This window comes from Misgurnus anguillicaudatus, chromosome 5 (genome assembly GCF_027580225.2).
Source record: "Misgurnus anguillicaudatus chromosome 5, ASM2758022v2, whole genome shotgun sequence".
Classification (NCBI taxonomy): domain Eukaryota; kingdom Metazoa; phylum Chordata; class Actinopteri; order Cypriniformes; family Cobitidae; genus Misgurnus; species Misgurnus anguillicaudatus.
Genome location: NC_073341.2, coordinates 25,512,145 through 25,531,336, shown reverse-complemented (window position 1 = coordinate 25,531,336; position 19,192 = coordinate 25,512,145). Strand labels below are relative to the sequence as shown.

General features: G+C 38.1%; 1 protein-coding gene and 1 long non-coding RNA gene across 4 annotated transcripts; one reads left to right on the top strand and one right to left on the bottom strand.

Annotated features, from left to right (window-relative positions):
- Positions 1-20: 20 nt before the first annotated feature.
- LOC129413975 (uncharacterized) lies at positions 21-2,791 on the bottom strand. Of its 3 annotated transcripts, XR_008634182.2 has the most exons (4): positions 2,657-2,791; positions 2,200-2,299; positions 952-1,338; positions 21-364 (listed from the first exon to the last, which is right to left on the bottom strand). It is a non-coding gene; the product is annotated as an uncharacterized lncRNA (long non-coding RNA). The 3 variants fall into 3 exon arrangements; XR_008634180.2 differs by lacking the exon at positions 952-1,338; XR_008634181.2 differs by lacking the exon at positions 21-364 and having other exon boundaries at positions 430-1,338.
- A 103-nt stretch (positions 2,792-2,894) lies between these two features.
- dalrd3 (DALR anticodon binding domain containing 3) lies at positions 2,895-12,649 on the top strand. Its single transcript, XM_073867821.1, has 13 exons — positions 2,895-3,098; positions 5,336-5,640; positions 5,908-6,218; positions 6,313-6,371; positions 6,772-6,873; positions 8,242-8,306; positions 8,471-8,529; positions 8,695-8,777; positions 8,849-8,975; positions 9,182-9,240; positions 9,416-9,532; positions 11,240-11,308; positions 11,460-12,649. The coding sequence occupies exons 1-13, from the start codon at positions 2,895-2,897 to the stop codon at positions 11,577-11,579; spliced, it is 1,680 nt and encodes a 559-aa protein (XP_073723922.1). The 3' UTR covers positions 11,580-12,649.
- The last annotated feature ends 6,543 nt before the right edge of the window (positions 12,650-19,192 follow it).

The following is a 19,192-nucleotide window of genomic DNA, read 5'->3' as shown; positions in this document are numbered from 1 at the left end:
AATGAGTGTAGTTCTTGATCTGTGTGAAACAAGGAAGTATTTTATTATGTTGGAAGTTGAGTCCAGTTTAAATAAATTAACAGTTTATGTTACCTATCTGCATGAAAGCATAAAAATTGATAGTGTCATTTAAATAAAAATAATTAGTATGACTTTAATGTGTTTTTAACAAGTCCTGAATATGTGGGTGTGAGTAGGTGGCAGCTCAGCACTGACACTGGTACGCTATTCCTCATTTTGCAAGCGTCTCTCAAGGGAACCAGCCTTTACCTCCAAAACCACCGGACTTTCCAAAGAAGCGTTCACACATGCTCGCTGATGGACTTGCACCTGGACAGGTTGAGCTCAGAGCTCCAGGTGCCTCCTGATCAGTGAAATATGATATTGATCCGTTAGTGAGCTCAGCCCAGATCTCCTGACGCTTTTAATACACAGCAAAAATGAAATGATTGACAGGTCATGTGTATATCAGTATATGCTTTCCAACAAGCTATTGCTGTTAAGTGCAAAAAATAATTAGAATTGGGTAGATACATTTTCAGCATATACACTGAATTGCATGAATGAGTAAAAAAAAAAAGATACATATAAGAATGAATAAGAGACGGATGATAGTAAGGATTATTATGAGAAGGGGGGAGGCTATGGGCAGCCTAGTGAAGAAGTGAAAGTGAAAATGTTCCTCAGATTTCTAAGGAGGAAGTCAGGAGGTATAAATACGCAAACACACCGACAGTAACTCAAACCAGACAGACAGAGAGAGAGGGAGAGAGAGAGAGAGACCATACAAAATCAAGGAATGACTGAAGCTAGGTAAAGAATCTGTTTCATCTCTCTTGTGTGTCATTTCTACTTCATCTTTGTGATTTTAAACTCATTTTACGCCTCATTTTGAGCGTGCTCTCTTGTTGTAGATCACAGTGATAGTGAATTTCTTTCATTTCTGTTTACCTTCCCCTTCTCTTTGCTTCCTTAATATTTGTTTTATTTCTTTCATATTCAAAGTTGTGTTTTGTTGCACGATTGCCTGCAATTAGAAATAAAGAAAAGCATCCAAATGTACATTGTTTTAGACTTTTTCATTTTGTACATCTTTCTTCACTTACTAAGTCTTGAAAATACTGTAAGATGAGGACAGGTCATTTAAACTAACCTGCCTTAAACCATTATTTCTATGTAGTTATTAGTAGTTACATATTTCAAGTTCCTCCTTTCATTTGACTTCATGTTAATCGCGCTTTTTATTATCCAGGTTAATCTCTCGTGATCAGCCTCCTCCCCCTTCCTTCTTTCTTTCCAGCTCCTTTCTGATAGAGAACAGGTTTTTCAAGCACAAGTCTACAGATGGAGCCAGATAAATAAACAAGTTTTATCTTTTTGCAAAGACACCAAACTTGTTTGTGCTACAAGATGAAGATTTTGATTTTGAGGTTGAAAATGGCTAGATGGAAATTGTTGAATGATAAATGTGTTTATTTCCAGGTTGTCCGGAAAATGGCCACAGCAGTCTGGATGGTAACGGAACCCATAATGCAGCTGTTTGATTGATTGACAGCTGGGTATGGATTCCGTGCCCCTCCTTTCTTGCAGTAGGAGGTTAAAATTGAAAATCGTTGGAGTTGATCACAAAGATTGATCTAAATGTAAAGTGAATGTGAACTGTATTTGTCTTTGAATTAATTGTCTTGAATATAATTGTAAGTGGTTTCCTAACCAGAAAATTGTGTATGTAGGCCTTGATATGCTTGTTTGTGCCTGTGCAACTATTTGAGTGCTGGTGTATGAAAATCTGAGTACTGATGTTGCTCTGGAATGACACGTTTTCTCCCGGATCGCAAGCAATGTTTCGCCACCGGGAATTTCGTGTCAGCCAAGATTAACATCTATAGCTGGCAATCACAAATCTTCAGCACTCCACTGATCACACCACCACTAATATATATATATTATGTATATTGTTCTTATAATTTTTAATAAATTAAAATAGAAATATTTAAGTATCATCATTTGTTGTCTTTTTTGGGGGTCTGATGAAGAATTCAAAAGTATTCTCTTAATGCATATGGTGTGGCATTCAGAGATATATGACAGATGCATTTTTTTAGTTTTCACTATATAAGTGATCTGGAACAAGTCTGGGATGATTTATCTGACCACATTGTTATTGCTGACAAGTGAAACTCCTAGTTTCGTACTTACATGCACATTTTGTTGGCCTCAAACCCAACACAGCTACTCAAATACACGGGATTCTGTATGTAGTATCAGCAGACTTCTTTGAATCATTTTCTGAAGATGCCTGTAATAAAAAATATTGTTTAATGGTGCTTCATACATAAACCACACTGGCTTATTCATCTTGCATTTACCCAGTTGACCCTGTTTGAACCTGTTTATGATGTAAACAACATTCCACAGGTTTCTATTTTTATTAAACATTACCTAGAGTAAAATCCCAGCCCAGTAACAGAAAAACAAAGTCTAACAAAGTTTGATAAGGTCTGCCACTCTTCTTTTAAAATATATTTAAATCAATTCCTTGAATATCAACATAGCAGTAATGTTTAAAATTAAATAACATCCGGTAAGCAAATATGATTTTATCAAAAGAGCCACAATGCACTTTTACTTTCTGTTCTGTTCATGATAAACCTACCTTTTGCCACACTTAAAATGGCGTCTTTCACGTGCCCGTATTGTTGCATGAAAATACCTCCCCGTCTACCGCATCCATCATCTTAACGTTCCGGCCGGCCCCCTATGCATCTGTTTTGATTGGTGGTCAATCGGGGTCTCCGAGCAGTACTGTAGCGCTGGGCTTTTATTAAGGTTACTTGTATCACTAACAGCCCACTAGTTTCGTTGTCGATAACGATGACTATAAACTGAGCCCAATGATGGAGGATTCTGTACCGTTTAGCATCGTGTCCACCGTCAAAGCTTTAAGCGGTGCGCTGCGGGGAGACGAGGGATGCGAAACTGACATCAGCCGGGAACGAGAGAAGGTCTGGTTTAAAGAGAGCAGCGCCAAAAACCTGAGAAATCGGGACTTTTTGGCACCCAATACGGTTCTGACGACGCTGTTCGCCGCTGGAGAGGTCAGTGTGGAGTGTGTGCTTGTCTGTTTTTTTACGTTGTGAGCTCTGGCTGGCTGGCAGGTAGCAGCAGTGACAGATGAGCGCATGGTTTTTACGCGTGGTTTGACGCGTTGCGTTTGAGCGGAGGCGTATTTTCAGGTTTTCTATGAATGTACGATTATTAATCACATAATCACTGACACAGAGCTGTTGTGCCAGCCAGACTTGTTGACATTGGTCGTATCGACCAAACATTTGATCCCTGCGGCACTTGCCATTGGAACTGGGGCAGAATTAAGAGGAGCACCCAAGTACTGTATTGTCATAATATCTACTGTACAATTATTGTAAATATTCGCAAAGTTCAATTTGACCTTTTACAGTCATAAATAAAACTCGTTTACTAAATGTGTATTTTTATAATGTTAAGTATAGTAAGTTTATAGATGTGTGGGTCAATGACAAAATAAGAATGTCCATATGAGATGCAACAATCAGCTGAATTTTTTTTTATAAATTGTATGTATATTTAGTATTTTAATGACATGTATACAAACAGAAAAATATAGGTCTAATAATTTTTAGTTTGAAACAATATGCATTTCAGTTATATGAGATGAATGCATATAATTTAATACTGTTTGTTGCATAATCCACATTTATTTAGTTTTACAAATTAAATACTTGCCAAAATGCATTCAAACATTTTTAAAGGTGCAATGTGTAGATTTTAGAAGCATAGCAGTGAGAATGCGAATTGCAATTAATGGCTCAGTCCACAGCTCGCCCCTCCCTTTTGAAACAAGTAGAGGTAACTGCAGGCTGGAGAAATGGGCATGCCATGAGGTCAGAAAGAAATGGGGCGTGCCATGAGGAATGGGGCGTGCCGTAAGGTCTTTTCAATTGGACGCGAAAAGCTTCCTGATCCGCATAAAAGCGAGCCATAAACTTAATCACTGTAATTACACAAATAATTATACAAGACAAAATGTAGTAGAGTCAATGTAGTAGAATAAAAAACATTACTTAGTCAATTTCACCGCAACTGCTTCAGCACTGGATACCTATTTTTTATGTTGTAGACCTCAGCAATGAGCTTCTCCACAGTGTCATCTGTCTTTTCAAATGCGCGTGCACTTAAAGTTCAAAAAGATTTGATTGGCTGTCATTGTTTTATCATTCATCAGAAAAAAAATGATATTGTTCATTGTATCTTTATTGTATAGTTTTAATGTGAACTTCGCTATTCTCTTTAATATAAAACGATTTCTGAAAACTATATTTTTTATAGTTATCATTATAGCATGCATGGCCCTTTATTGATAAAGTTAAACAAAAAAGGATTAATAATGTTTTACCATGCACAGCGTTTTAAATAGGATACACTGAAATACATCACTTTAGGTCGGCGAATCGCATGCGGTGTAGTCACACAAGTTTAAAAAAATTTTAACGGATTCAATTTATGCACCTGCAGATGGACGGTATCTCTTGCAGATGCAGCCCTTTGCAACTCTCCATGGGGAATTAATAACTTCCGGTTTGTTGGGCTTTATTTGTCGTGTACAGTGGAAAGGCGCCTTATCAGAATGGGCCTGTTGTTTGTTTAAATTGGTATCGGCCAAAAAATACATAATAAAATAGTTGTCAGCACTTGCCAAGCACATTTTGATATTTGGCACCTTATCATGCCAAAAAAGGAAATTCTTACTGTGGTTTTACACCAGCCACGATAGAGGCGTCAAGCGCGAGTGATTTCAATGTTAAGTCAATGTAAAGACGCGTTGAATTAGGCGTTTAGGGCGGTAGACACGATTCCGTCTCATTCTCGAGTCTAGTTCGCACGAATTACATGAATTGAACGTTGCCGCGGGAACCGCTCAAGTTTAAAAATCTGAACTTTGGCGGTAAAACACACTGCGTTAACCAATAAGGAGCTTGCTCTATTAGTGACGTGATTACAGGAAGCAAGCGGAGTCGCAGAAGCCCCTCCCATGACGCAAATTTCCGCTTGAATGTCTTGAAGACTAAAATTTCACACACGGCTTTCATGAATGAATGAAGCGAGTACACTCAAAATTTTCAAGCGTCCAACTGCGCGCGGTGGATGCGAATTTGACGCCTTAAACGTGTCTGGTGTGAACCCACAGTAAGTCTTTACTGACCTCAAACAGTGTAAAAATGTTTTTATTTTAGTACATTTATTTCTTTTATAAATTGTATCTTTGTATGACCTTCATGGTTTTGTGTGTGTTCAGGTTCCATCTGATGTTCTCAGTGAGATCCGGACTCTTCGTGGAAGCGGTGTTCTGCCGATAGCAGCAACTGAGCTGACAGCAGAAGGATTGCGTGTTTGTGTGGATCGCTGTGCCGCATTCAGATGTGTGCTATGTGGAATAATGCCCTACCTGAGGCCTGCAGCTCAGAGACAGGGCTGTGTCCTCATCAACTGCCCCGCCCTCCACCCCAAACAAGCCACACCCTCTCCCGATACACTAGTTTTAGGGCAACTACGGACCATTCTTATTGCCGACCACCTCGGGATGCAGCTCAGAAAACAAGGGTTTGTGTGTTTACATTCATGCAAATTGATGAAAGTATGAGGCATATTATCAGTAGTCACAGCTTCCACCAGTGCACATTTGCATAAGGTCAAACTGTTTGTGTTTCCAACAGTCCCTGGTGTTGCCAAATATTGTTTTATTATTCACTTTCTTTTCCAAATAGCTGTTGAGGTCAATGTCACTTTAAAGAGGAAACCTAAAATAAAGAAACATGTACAGGGATTTTATTTCTGTATGAGTGATTACCTCCCATTTATTTCTTTTAGGTACACTGTGACCTTTTGTCCGGCTTTGCCAGAAGAGAATGACATTGTGAGCCTTCTGAAAACACTCGGCATAGATTGGCCGACGGTTCCTGTCAGTTGGACCAATGAAGACAGAGAAGAAAAGATGAAAAAAGCTTTAGAGAACTCTGCTTACAGAGATAGAGAGATGGAGAGAGGAAAGAGGAGAAGCAGTGGAGAGGAAATAAAAGGAGAGGAGAGAGGAATAAAAGAGGAAATAAGGATAAACCTTAAACAAGTGGTACAGGACGAGAACCTTCAGGGTTATGATCCCAGTCTTGGTATTTGCACAGGTAAGCTGTAGTACCTTGTGTATGTTTGAGTTAATTTGTTATGTAATGTTTTATATCTTTATTATTCACATATGAATAATCTGTTTTCATTCAGTGCAGAGAGAAGCTCTATGTCACCTTGCCCAGCTTGACCACGCTATCACAGATTTCCCTGTAAGACTTGCTTTCTCATATGTCTAGATCAGTGGTTCTCAAACTTTTTTAGCATACGGCCCCCCTTTTGTATGGCACATTCCTTCGCGCCCCCCCTCAAAGAAAATTTATGACAACAAACTGTTTTAAAACTCAACTTTTGATTAAACAAAACATATTAAATGATACGAAGTAGTGCTGTTGGTTAGTAGTCTTATTTTTTTTTTTAGGTTTAATTGCACAGAATTCATGATAAATTAATTTATTTTATAAAATGTCATAAAACTGGGGCCCCCCTGGAACCATCTCGCGGCCCCCAGTTTGAGAACCACTGGTCTAGATTGCTTAAAACTATCCACTCAGAATTAAAGTAGTTATGTTTTTAGTTGTTGGACTCTTTTAAAAGATTTCTCTACTTCAGGTCTCCACGGCAACAGTCCTGCATGTCACTTCCTGTCAGGACGAGTTTCGTCAACAGCAAACATCCATGCTGTGGAGAGCAACGGGCATGACGGCAATGCAGGTTTATACATAGTTGTGTACAAAACAAATATTAAAGACGCTTTAAAGTAATGTAAATAGCACAGTTGTCTTATAAAACAGCTAAATTATGAAGTGTTTTGGTTTTTATATTGCAGGTGACATTTGTGGTTAGGAGGATGTTTTTAATTTAGAAAGCATTTAATTGGAAAATAGTTTGCAAGATACAAGAAGACTAAATGCCCCACAATTTTTAAAGTAAAAACTTCATAGGGTCATTAAAGGCGGGGTGCATGATTTTTGAAAAACACTTTGAAAAAGGGAGTCGAGCCGACTACCAAAACACACTTTTAGCCAATCAGCAGTAAGAGGCGTGTCTGTGTCTACTAACTGACATCGTTGCCTGGGTTTGTGTTGTGTGGGGCGGGTCGTGTTTATTTAGGTGATTTCAAATGGGTGATTCTCACGAAATCCAGACTTAAAAGGTGTCCAGCATCAGATTTTTTTTAAATGTCTGAACTAACTATAACCATTATTTTTAGAGGATTTAAAAAATATTTCCTATAGAATTATTTACATTTTTTTAGATTATCATTATTAAAAAATTATCATTACCGCAACATAATATTACATTAAATATATGTATTTACAAACTCATGTTTCGGTAATGAGAACTAAAATGTTGTCTAGGTACTATGACAAACAAAATTTCAACTTTTATCTGGAGAGAAAAAATAAGAACTGCTTACCTGGTAGCCATCTTGAGTGTCACGGTCAATTATGTCCCTTCCAACAATTTTTTTTGTAAATGTTAGTTCCTTGTGGGCTAAAACAATGATTGAAAATTGTTGCAGAGGATGAGAAAATTGGTTTTGAATACATTTTATTCCTTATTATTGTCTCTACATTTACTAATGCAATGATCACCAAATACCACATGTTTCTTTACTGTAAATGTTTATAGTATAACATGCACTGAAGCTTTTTATTTTTTAGTTTTAATTATACATTTTTCCATGTCAAAGAACCAAAATCCAGTTATGGACACTTTGCTGTAATGAAAAATTTCCCCTTAAATGTGAAAAAAAAATGGTTTGTATGATGTCATTTGAAATCATGTGCACAATAGTACGTGAAGAGATGTTTGTAACTATTTTGATACTCTTACTTTGCATTTACTTTATTATCCAAATGTTTCATGACACCTCATAAGTCTAATTTCGCAAGAATCACCCAAATGTTATCATTGGCTTTCAGAGATTGTGCATCCCGCCTTTAAGGCAAGATGTAGTCATTGTAATGATATCAAATTAATGCATGCACAATACTATTGGACAATTGGATCTGACTGCGTAAAGCACAATAACTGCTAGCATTTAATCAATTAATAATCTCTCTCTTTTTCAATTAGAGATTGGTGATTTGTGGTCCTGTTAAAACTCCTGGCGTTCAGATGAATGCAGCTCAGTATCTTCAGTAAGACAACACTTAAAAAAGCACTGTGAACATTTCTGTTAGTTCTTGATTATAGCTTGCTTGTTCTCAGTTGTATGATTTATTACAACAAAACTCCATTATTTATTTATTTATTTCTTTGTCTGTTGTTGACTTTATACTTCATTGGGTATGTAATGTTATAGGTTGAGACAAGCCCAGATGAAAGAGGCCTCAGAAATGAAGTATGGAGACCAAGTTGAAGGTGTGTATGTTTATTATCTTGAATAAGCTGTCTATTTGTGTCTATTATCTTTTGTCTTGTATCTATCAGCTGTATCTGTGTGGGATTGGGTTAATGGTCTGGCGCCGTTTACACCTGGTGTTAACATCTGTGCTGTCTATTATTTTATTTTTTAACAAATTTTAGGTCAGACATGGGATGACATCATTAGGGTCATGACTTCAGCCACCGTGAGATTTGAACTGATGTCCACAGTGCACACAAGTCCGGTGAGTGTGTTTGAATACACGTGGTTTAATGTGTTGTCCAGTGTCAGAGATGATTGACGGCTATCTTTCAGGTGACGCTAGATGTGCAGAGAGACAGTGGCGTATCCACAAAGGGACCCAGGGGCGGAGTCTTTGTCATGTATAACTGTGCTCGTCTTCACACTCTTTTTAGCAGCTACGAGAAAGGGGTAGAACAAGGTAACACACACACACAATAACACACTGCAGTATCTCATATGTTTCGTGTTCAGTGTAGTATTATTTTTAAGACTATTGAACATGGAGAGGTTTTTGTGTGTGTGTGTGTGTGTGTGTGTGTGTGCGTGTGTGCGTGTGTGCGTGCGTGCGTGCGTGCGTAAGAGCATAACATATTGAAATCCAGCTGACACACTGTTATTATGTAGGTCTTTATCCAGATATTCCTGAGGGCACAGAGCTGGACTTTTCTGCCCTAAAGGAGGAGGTAAAAAACAACATGCCTTTGATGTTGTGTTTATTTTGTACATACTTTGATTTCTACCTTTTATTGCATTTAATAAAATTTTGATTGGGTTGCAAATAGCAGGTGAAAACAGTGCCAAATGCAAAGAATACAATTCAAAAAAAAAAACATAACAATGTGACTATTCCATTATTAGGGGGAGTGGCTTCTTCTCTTCAATTACCTCATTCCGTTCTCTGAGCTTTTGGACCAATCAGGACAGATTCTAGAGCATGAAGGGGGAGGAGCCAGAGTTAATTTAAGAACTGAACAGGTACATTTTTGCTTAGATAAATGAAGAGTTTGGTTCCAAAACGCAATAAATCAATTTTGATTGATTTCGGTAAAAACGTGTTTTCTATACCGAGAAAGTGACAAGATGAAAACCACTATTTTCTGTCACAAACTTCTGTCACAAAGCATCTTTAGGTCATAATAACATTGAAAATTCAAATCCATAATTTGATTTTCAAAGATTTATTTTCAAAGATAAGGATTATTTTTTCTGCAAAATGCAATAAATCCATGACATTTTTTTTTTCAAAATGCTATAAATGTATTGAATCAATATATAAATGTGCATTCCTCTTTGCTATGTTATTCATTTAGTTGACTAGTGGTATACACTGATTAAAAAATAAACATTAATGGCATTAATAAAAACACTTACTTTCTCATATTAAGAACACTGTCATTGTTCCTGCTGTTATACTTGGGACGTCATTGCTAAACTTTTTTGACAGCGATCATCTTTAAAATGTTTTGGTCCTGCTCGATTTTCGTTGACTTTGAGTAAAAAAATGTAAAGTTTTTCATAAGATCCGCTGGGGTCAATGTGTTAGCATGACAGAAGCTTGATGCTGTCGGGAGAACAAGCAACAGCTGGCAATTTTTCATCTCCCGAGTGCCTCTCAGGTAAATTCTTAGATTTTGATGGCTTACGTTTCTTCCCCGCCACAGATGTTACCACGGACATCAAAAGTATTATTTTGTTTTTGTTTGTTTGTTGATCAAGAAGTACAAAGTAGATGAGGAAAATTAGGATTCCGTGTGTATTCAACATGCCGTCATTGTTGTTTACAATGTGTGGAATGGTGCGCCGTGATTTGTTGAGCGGATTTATTGCATTCTGCAAAGAAGAAGGACTGGCGTTTATCGCATTTTGGGAAAAAAGATGACAGAATAACATGGCGGATATTGGATTTTGTGTCAAATTAAGAATTTACTTTTTAATACTGACCAGATACAATACTGATTTTAGTGGTAACTAATTTTTTTAAATGATGTTTATCGCGTTTCGGAACCAAACTCTTGAAATAATTAACAATATATGTGATCTTGGACCACAAAAGCAGTCAAAAGTAGCATAAGTATTTTGTAGCAATAGTCAAAAATACTTTGCATATTTTTTATGCCAAAAATCATTAGGATATTAAGTAAAAAAACACCACCATTTTTCAATATTTTACTATGTTCTTACCTCAACTTAGATGAATTAATACATACCTACCTTTTTTCAATGTGTGCACTTTTAATCTTTGTACAGTGCTTGTATTAGCATTTAGCCTAGCCCCATTCATTCCTATGGCTCCAAACAAAAGTTTTATTTTGTGCTAGCATACTTACTCGTGTAACTACTCATGTAACAGTCTTTAAACATGGAAAACATTAAAGTGTTTGGTGGCTTCTAAATTCATCCCTGTTTGGATTCTAAGGAATGAATGGGGCTAGGCTAAATGCTAACACATTCACGAAGCGCTGTACAAAGATTAAAAGTGCACACATTGAAAAAAGATAGGTATGTGTTAATTCATCTAAGTTGAGGTAAGAACATAGTAAAATATTGAAAAACGGTGGTGTTTTCCTTTAAAATTGCATCAAATGCACTCTTTGTAATTTTAACTGTAATAAATAGTTATCTAATAGCCTTAGAACACAGCCTTGCATAAATAAAACCAGTTTATGTGTATTTGTCACTCAGGTGTGCAGATTCTTGGTGTCTCTCAGTAAAGATTTTAGCTCCTATTACAACAGGGTCCATGTTCTTGGGGTAAGACATACACTAGTATTAATTTTTGCATCTGAATTTTCGATTTGTTGTAGCCTGTTGCTTGCACATTTGTGTGTGCATGTGTTAACATATTAATCTGATTTAACCCGTTTACATGAGGGTCGTAACTATGACATTTTTCTGTCTTTAGGAGCCACTTCCTCATCTCTTCAATCAGATGTTTTGTCGTTTATTATTATTGAGAGCATTAAGAGAACTTTACCACAGCGCCTTGGAGTCCCTTAACCTGCCCCCGATCACCCAACTATAGCATCTATACTGCAGACATTATACATGCATACCTTTATAACCACAAACTCTCCCCCTCAAGAGCCAGCACTCCTCTATTTCCCTCAATCATTATTCCTTAAATGTCCTCCTTGTACCCATAACTGCCTAAACATCTCAAAATGTCCCAACAATCAATCTCTCAAGAAAAGTTTAGCCACTGAACTACCCCATACACCTAGCAGAACAGGACAGACCCTAAGTAACCTGACCCAATGTCCAGCCTCTGTCGAAATCTAATGAATGTATTTAAAGATGGTAAAAAGGACTAAACTGTTATAGATTCTTATTAGTAGCTGCAAATGTAATCAAATTATACATAATATGATACAGGATGTGGATAAACATGGTTTGGTTTAAATCTGTGAAGATTCTCGTAAGCCTGAAGATTACTTTAATCAAATGACCCAAAACCTTCCAGTTCCAATAAATCTAAACAAGACACTTTCATTAAGACACTTTTAATCTGCTGTAGTTAGAAAAAAATAAAAACCTCATGCCATAGAGACAGCCCCTTTTACATAATCTACATTCAGCTGCACCACAGGCATAGATTGTGCATGACAATGTCTTATATGTAATCTTAAATCAGTGTAATTGCACCATTCTGTTTGTTAAACACTGACAATGTAGCTCAGTTATTGTCCAATTCTGTCCAATGTAAAATCACTACAGTTTGTCTCCATTGTTTTTGATCAGTGGTAGATACTTTACACCATCATCCAAAATGTTATAATATGGGATGCTATTTTAACTTTGTTATGAATAGTTTTATCTGTACCGAATGTAAAATCCTTGTAGTGTCCCTCACAATTCCTGGTCCTATAAGTGTACAGGCGGTGCCACCGTGCCATACAGATTTCAGATGTAAGTACTCTCACTGTATGTAGAGTTATCACCAAACTGTGCCATACTGTACACCACACTATTGAATCCTTCAACAGTACTCAACATTTAAAGCTGTTATGTGTAATTCCCTCACAATTCAAAGTTGTTTTTTTTTAGTAAGAATCTTACAAGTTAAATCATTAAAAGTCTGTCTTAACATCTGGACTGGTTGCTTTTTTAAAGTGTACAAATGTTTGAATGTTTATTTGTATTTATGTACATCACCTAAAGGATTATTAGAAACACCTGTTCAATTTCTTATTAATGCAATTATCTAATCAACCAATCACATGGCAGTTGCTTCAATGTATTTAGGGGTGTGGTCCTGGTCAAGACAATCTCTTGAACTCCAAACTGAATGCAAAAATGGGAAAGAAAGGTGATTTAAGCAATTTTGAGTGTGGCATGGTTGTTGGTGCCAGACGGGCCGATCTGAGTATTTCACAATCTGCTCAGTTACTGGGATTTTCACGCACAACCATTTCTAGAGTTTACAAAGAATGGTGCGAAAAGGGAAATACATCCAGTATGCGGCAAATGCCTTGTTGATGCTAGAGGTCAGAGAAGAATGCGCTGACTGATTCAAGCTGATAAAAGAGCAACTTTGACTGAAATAACCACTCCTTACAACTGAGGTATGCAGCAAAGCATTTGTGAAGCCACAACACGCACAACCTTGAGGCGAATGGGCTACAACAGCAGAAGACCCCACCGGGTACCACTCATTTTCACTACAAATAGGAAAAAGAAGCTACAATTTGCACAAGCTTACCAAAATTGGACAGTTGAAGAGTCTCGATTTCTGTTGAGACATTCAGATGGTTGAGTCAGAATTTGACGTAATGGTGTGGGGGATGTTTTCTTGGCACACTTTAGGCCCTTAGTGCCAATTAGGCATCGTTTAAATGCCACGGCCTACCTGAGCATTGTTTCTGACCATGTTGATCCCTTTATGACCACCATGTACCCATCCTCTCATGGCTACTTCCGGCAGGATAATGCACCATGTCACAAAGCTTGAATCCCCCAAATCTCCCCCAACTGCAAGATGCTATCCTATATGGGCCAACATTTCTAAAGAATGCTTTCAGCCCCTTGTTGAATCAATGCCACGTAGAATTAAGGCAGTTTTGAAGGCGAAAGGGAGTCCAAAAAAAGTTCAGCAATGAAATAACTGCGTTGAAAAGTGGAACATCTGGAGTTAAGAAAAATAGTCCGATTTACAAACTTGATCCAGTGCTGGAAAATGGGCTTTTGAGAGTGGGAGGACGACTCTGTAAAGCGGCAATGCCTGATGGCATAAAACATCCAGTCATTCTTGCTAAAGATCAGCACATCTCAACTCTCATTTTGCGCCACATTCATGAGCAATTGGGACATTGTGGAAGAAATCACCTGCTTTCCAGACTCCGCCAACAGTATTGGATCACCAGTGCTAATTCTGCAGCCAGAAAGATCATTTCTTCCCGTGTTATTTGTAGAAGCTATAGGGGAAATTTGGGTGAACAAAAGATGGCTAATTTGCCAAAGGAAAGATTCCAACCAGATCTCCCACCATTTACAAATGTGGGCGTCGATTATTTTTGGTCCTTTTGAGGTGAAGGCAGGCCGCAGCCGCATCAAAAGATATGGAGTTATCTTCACTTGTATGGCCAGCAGGGCAGTACATTTGGAAATGGCGTACTCACTGGACACCAGTTCATGCATCCATGCATTGCGTAGATTCATTTCAAGACGCGGCCAAGTGTCACACATTAGATCTGATAATGGAACTAACTTTGTCGGAGCAGAGCGTGAACTGCGACAAGCTCTATCTGCTCTAAATCACAAGCAAATTCAAAACACATTACTTCAGTCTGGAGTAAAATGGACATTTAACACCCCTAGTGCTTCACATCATGGAGGGGTATGGGAGAGAATCATTCGTATGGTCAGGAAGGTGCTGAATTCTGTACTTCATCAGCAAACTACAGATGACGAAGGATTGCACCTTTGTCCACTCACAAAAAGTTCAGATGATCCTAATGAATTGGAACCCCTGACTCCCAATCACATTATCTTGTTAAAGGGCAAACCTGCTTTACCACCAGGACTTTTTGACACAAGTGATCTGTACACCAGACGGCGATAGAGGCAAGTTTAGTTTCTTGCTGATCTTTTCTGGCACAGATACGGGAGTACATTCCACTACTACAGGAACGGCAACGGTAGTTAAAGGACAAGAGAAGCTTTGTTGTAGGGGACATTGTTCTTGTGGCAGATTCTACTGCCCCCTCGTGGATCCTGGCTGTTAGGAAAGGTGTTGCAGACCTTTCCAGACACACAGGGACTGGTACGTTCTGTCAAAGTCCTGACTAAATGCAACATACTTGAGAGACCGATCACAAAGATCTGTCTTTTGTTGGAGGCTGATTAAGACTTTTGTAATGCTGTGACCTCAACTTTGAGGTTATCTGGACATTCACTTGCACTATGAACATTATTGACTGAAAATGCACACTTGCACTATGAACATTATTGAATGATTTGTCATTGGCTCCATTAAAGGAATAGTCTACTCGTTTTCAATATTAAAATATGTTATTACCTTAACTAAGAATTGTTGATACATCCCTCTATCATCTGTGTGCGTGCACGTAAGCGCTGGAGCGCGCTGCGACGCTTCGATAGCATTTAGCTTAGCCCCATTCATTCAATGGTACCATTTAGAGATAAAGTTAGAAGTGACCAAACAAATCAACGTTTTTCCTATTTAAGACGAGTAGTTATACGAGCAAGTTTGGTGTTACAAAATAAAACGTAGCGCTTTTCTAAGCGGATTTAAAAGAGGAACTATATTTTATGGCGTAATAGCACTTTTGGGAGTACTTCGACTCGGCGCAGTAACACCCTCCCTCTCCCATTATGAGAGTGAGAAGGGGAGGAGACTTTTCAGGCGAGTCGAAGTACTCCCAAAAGTGCTATTACGCCATAAAATATAGTTCCGCTTTTAAATCTGCTTAGAAAAGCGCTACGTTTTATTTTGTACCACCAAACTTGCTCGTATAACTACTCGTCTTAAATAGGAAAAACGTTGATGTGTTTGGTCACTTCTTACTTTATCTCTAAATGGTACCATTGAATGAATGGGGCTAAGCCAAACGCCATCGAAGCGTCGCAGCGCGCTCCAGCGCCCACGTGCACGCACACAGATGACAGAGGGATGCACCAACAATTCCCAGTCAAGGCAACAACACACTTCAACATTGAAAATGAGTAGACCATTCCTTTAATAATTTGGTGAATTGTTGTGTTTTTATACAGTAACAATTAGGGGCCGGTGTGTTTGTGTGTGCATGTATGGTGTGTGCGTGGGTGGGGGTTAGGTTTGTGTGAATGATTTGTCCGTTACGTCACCTGCGCACCTGTGTGTATGTGCTAATCAGCCAGGGTAGTAAGGGAATCACAGGAAAGCCAGAGGAGGAATTTAGCTGAGGAAGCCACACAGTTTTTCAACCTCAGCTGTGCGATGGTGATGGTTTTTAGTCTGTTCGTCTTTAAACGTTTAAGTTAGTCGTTTGCATATGTTTTTAAATTTACATAATAAAGAAGAGTTAATTGTACAACCATGGAGAACCTCATTTATTTGAAACAGCAAGAGTTGGAAAGAACTTCAAAATACCTGTAGTGGCATTTTTGTGTGGACAGATTGCCACTACATATATTATATGGCATTTCTGTATAGAGATCCTTCTAAAAGTCACACATTGCACCTTTAACTATAATGTTTGCCCCCCAAGTTAGATTTTTTAGGGGCTGTTTGCTTTTTTTGATGGCATGTTTCTAACCATATAAAACACTTTTCTTGTCTTCTGTCAAAAACATCAATCAAATAAATTCTAGAAATGTATATATACATTATACATATAGAGGAATTTACTACAGGCATGTCAAATATTTTTGTCATTTTTTCTTGCATTTTTCCTCAGGCGCTGGTAAATGTCTAACGCTGATAGGAATCCAGTCTTGTCAGTACGGAATGTCTTTTGAATATTAATGAACTTTAAGATGGGCCACAATGGTGACCCAGAAAGAAATGACTAAACGGGCCATAATTGTACCAGTTAGCGGCAGCTGATATTTATAATGGAGTTTGTGTTTGACAAGCAATTCATGTTTGTAATGAGGTTATCAGTTTCAGGCCTTGAAGCAGTCATGACAGTCTGATGATTTAATTAAACTCCAGACTGTTGCCCAATGGGCAAAATGTGCTGCAACATAAAATGCCATCAAAAGGGGGCTGTGAAAATACATCTCATATGTAACTTATTTTAATATGAGAATGTAATAACAAAGCTCAACCACTAGAGAGCAGTCATTATTTCTTTATCTTTCTATGCATCTTTCTATTCAAATGACTCTCCCACGTGGGAGGGCTGGTTAGGCTGTCACTGCCAGGTATCTCAACATTAAAAGACAAAAGAGGGAGGAGAGATGAAAAGGAGCATAGACGAAGACGAACAAGTTTATAAAAAGAGTTGAAAGCATGAAGGGAGTACGCAGTGTAATCGCTACAAGCACAACCGTTGTCTTTTCAAGAGGTGTGCGAGATGAATGAATGGGGTCAGGGATGCCCGTGAGATTTTAATGATTTTTGTGGTTGCCAGGGATAAAACCAGGGAGAGAAAATGGGCAGAGGAGGGGTGCAGATGATGGAGGTGAGAAATATTGATGTATGTCTCGATTGGTCTGGCAGGAAGCCCTGAATAACAGCGTGAGAAGTTGGTGTGGTTTGATAAGTGCAGGGGAATTACAAACTGTCTATCATGGAGATAGATTGTCACTATATGTGTAACTGTTGCCATAGGAGCCCACATTTTGGACAGTCCTCACTACTAAAGTCTTATAAATTCACAAAAAATATTATCAGCGTGGTCAAACAATGGAAGTCCATCAGATGTGGAACAAACCTGTGTCTATTTGCTTAAATTTAATGTGGAATCTGGTGTGGATTTTATTTTATTATGTGTTAGCATTTTAAGTAATTTTTTAAGTTCATCCAACTTTTAATGGTGAGATACACTCACCAAAAGGATTATTAGGACCACCATACTAATACTCTGTTTGACCCCCTTTCACCTTCAAAATTGCCTTAATTCTACATGGCATTGATTCAACACGGTACTGAAAGTATTCTTTAGAAATGTTGGGCCATATTGATAGGATAGCATCTTGCAGTTGATGGAGATTTGTGGGATGCATATCCAGGGCACGAAGCTCCAGTTTCACCACATCCCAAAGATGCTCTATTGGGTTGAGATCTGGTGACTGTGGGGGCCATTTTAGTACAGTGAACTCATTGTCATGTTCAAGAAACCAATTTGAAATGTTTCGAGCTTTGTGACATGGTGCATTATCCTGCTGGAAGTAGCCATCATCAGGATGGGTACATTGTGGTCATAAAGGGATGGACATGGTCAGAAACAATGCTCAGGTAGGCTGTGGCATTTAAACGATGCCCAATTAGCACTAAGGGGCCTAGTGTGCCAAGAAAACATCCCTTACACCATTGCATTAATGAGAAATTGAACAGGTGTTCCTAATAATCCTTTAGGTGAGTGTATAACATCTGAATATCAGCAAACACAGGCTATTCTTGCAATCGGAGCAAAGTGTGGTTTATCTAGCATCTAGTGGTTACTTTGAGTGTGTTTATGTACAACTTGCTGGGGAAAATGTTTTCCCAACGGCTTTGGCTTCTTTGTAACAAATAAGTTATCTTAGCGACTGAAGTGTTGTATTTGATGTGAATCTCACAGCTCACCTGTGATCTCATTGATTTTGACAATTGTGCTGAAAGCATTTTTGATATTTTGAGATCTTTGAGACAAATTTGTCAACAGTTAAATCTGTGTCACAACCACCTAGGGTGAACTTTCATTAACCATCACACAACTTTTAGTAGTCTGATTTACTACTATTACCAAAGTTTTAAATAGAAAGTTTTAAGTAAGTTCTATATTCAATTTCATTGCAATAACAATGTTACTACTGATGCAAAATTGTATTATGAATCCGTGTCTGAATGTGGCAATATGAGCAGTTTTAGTTTAAATTTATTGTAGATTGCGGTGGAAATGGGAACTCAGATGTGAGTTTAAGACCTAATGCATTTTAATTCAAGCATCCCAAGTATGTGTGTGTTAGATAAGGAACCTTAAGGAATGTTTTTTTGTATCTTCTGTCTAGCTTCTGCTGCACTTCAGATGATAAAAACTTGCTTACTCACTAACCTTATCGTGTCTCTTGGCTACAAACTGGTGTTTCAAGTTCATAGTGTCAGAGAAGATCTTCCTGGTCTTCAGAAGATAACATTCCAAAGTCTTACAAGTAAATGTTTTACATCCACAATAAGTACAATGCCAGCTTCATCTAAAATATAAGAAACTGATGTTTTCTGACCAGCTTGAAATAAACTTTTTAAGGCATATAGGGCATTCATGTTTTCCCGTGACACACACACAACACACACACAATTTCTTAATTTCTGTGCGCATGTGATGCCCAGGAGGCCTTGGTGTGTCTGGCTTCAAACCCAGATGCTGGATCAGAAACTAGCTGTATTGTAGCTTAGCATGCCTAAATCCTAAGTAAGACAGCTAGAGACCACTCTCATCTGAAACTAATCCACTTTATCCTAATTCACTTTCAATGTGACCACAACTACAG

Excerpts from the sequence above, each read along its gene's own strand:
- dalrd3 (XM_073867821.1), top strand. The coding sequence starts at position 2,895 with ATGATGGAGGATTCTGTACCGTTTAGCATCGTGTCCACCGTCAAAGCT. Across the intron at positions 8,307-8,470 it reads AATGCAGCTCAGTATCTTCA|GTTGAGACAAGCCCAGATGA; the intron begins GTAAGACAACAC and ends GTAATGTTATAG. Across the intron at positions 8,976-9,181 it reads CGAGAAAGGGGTAGAACAAG|GTCTTTATCCAGATATTCCT; the intron begins GTAACACACACA and ends GTTATTATGTAG.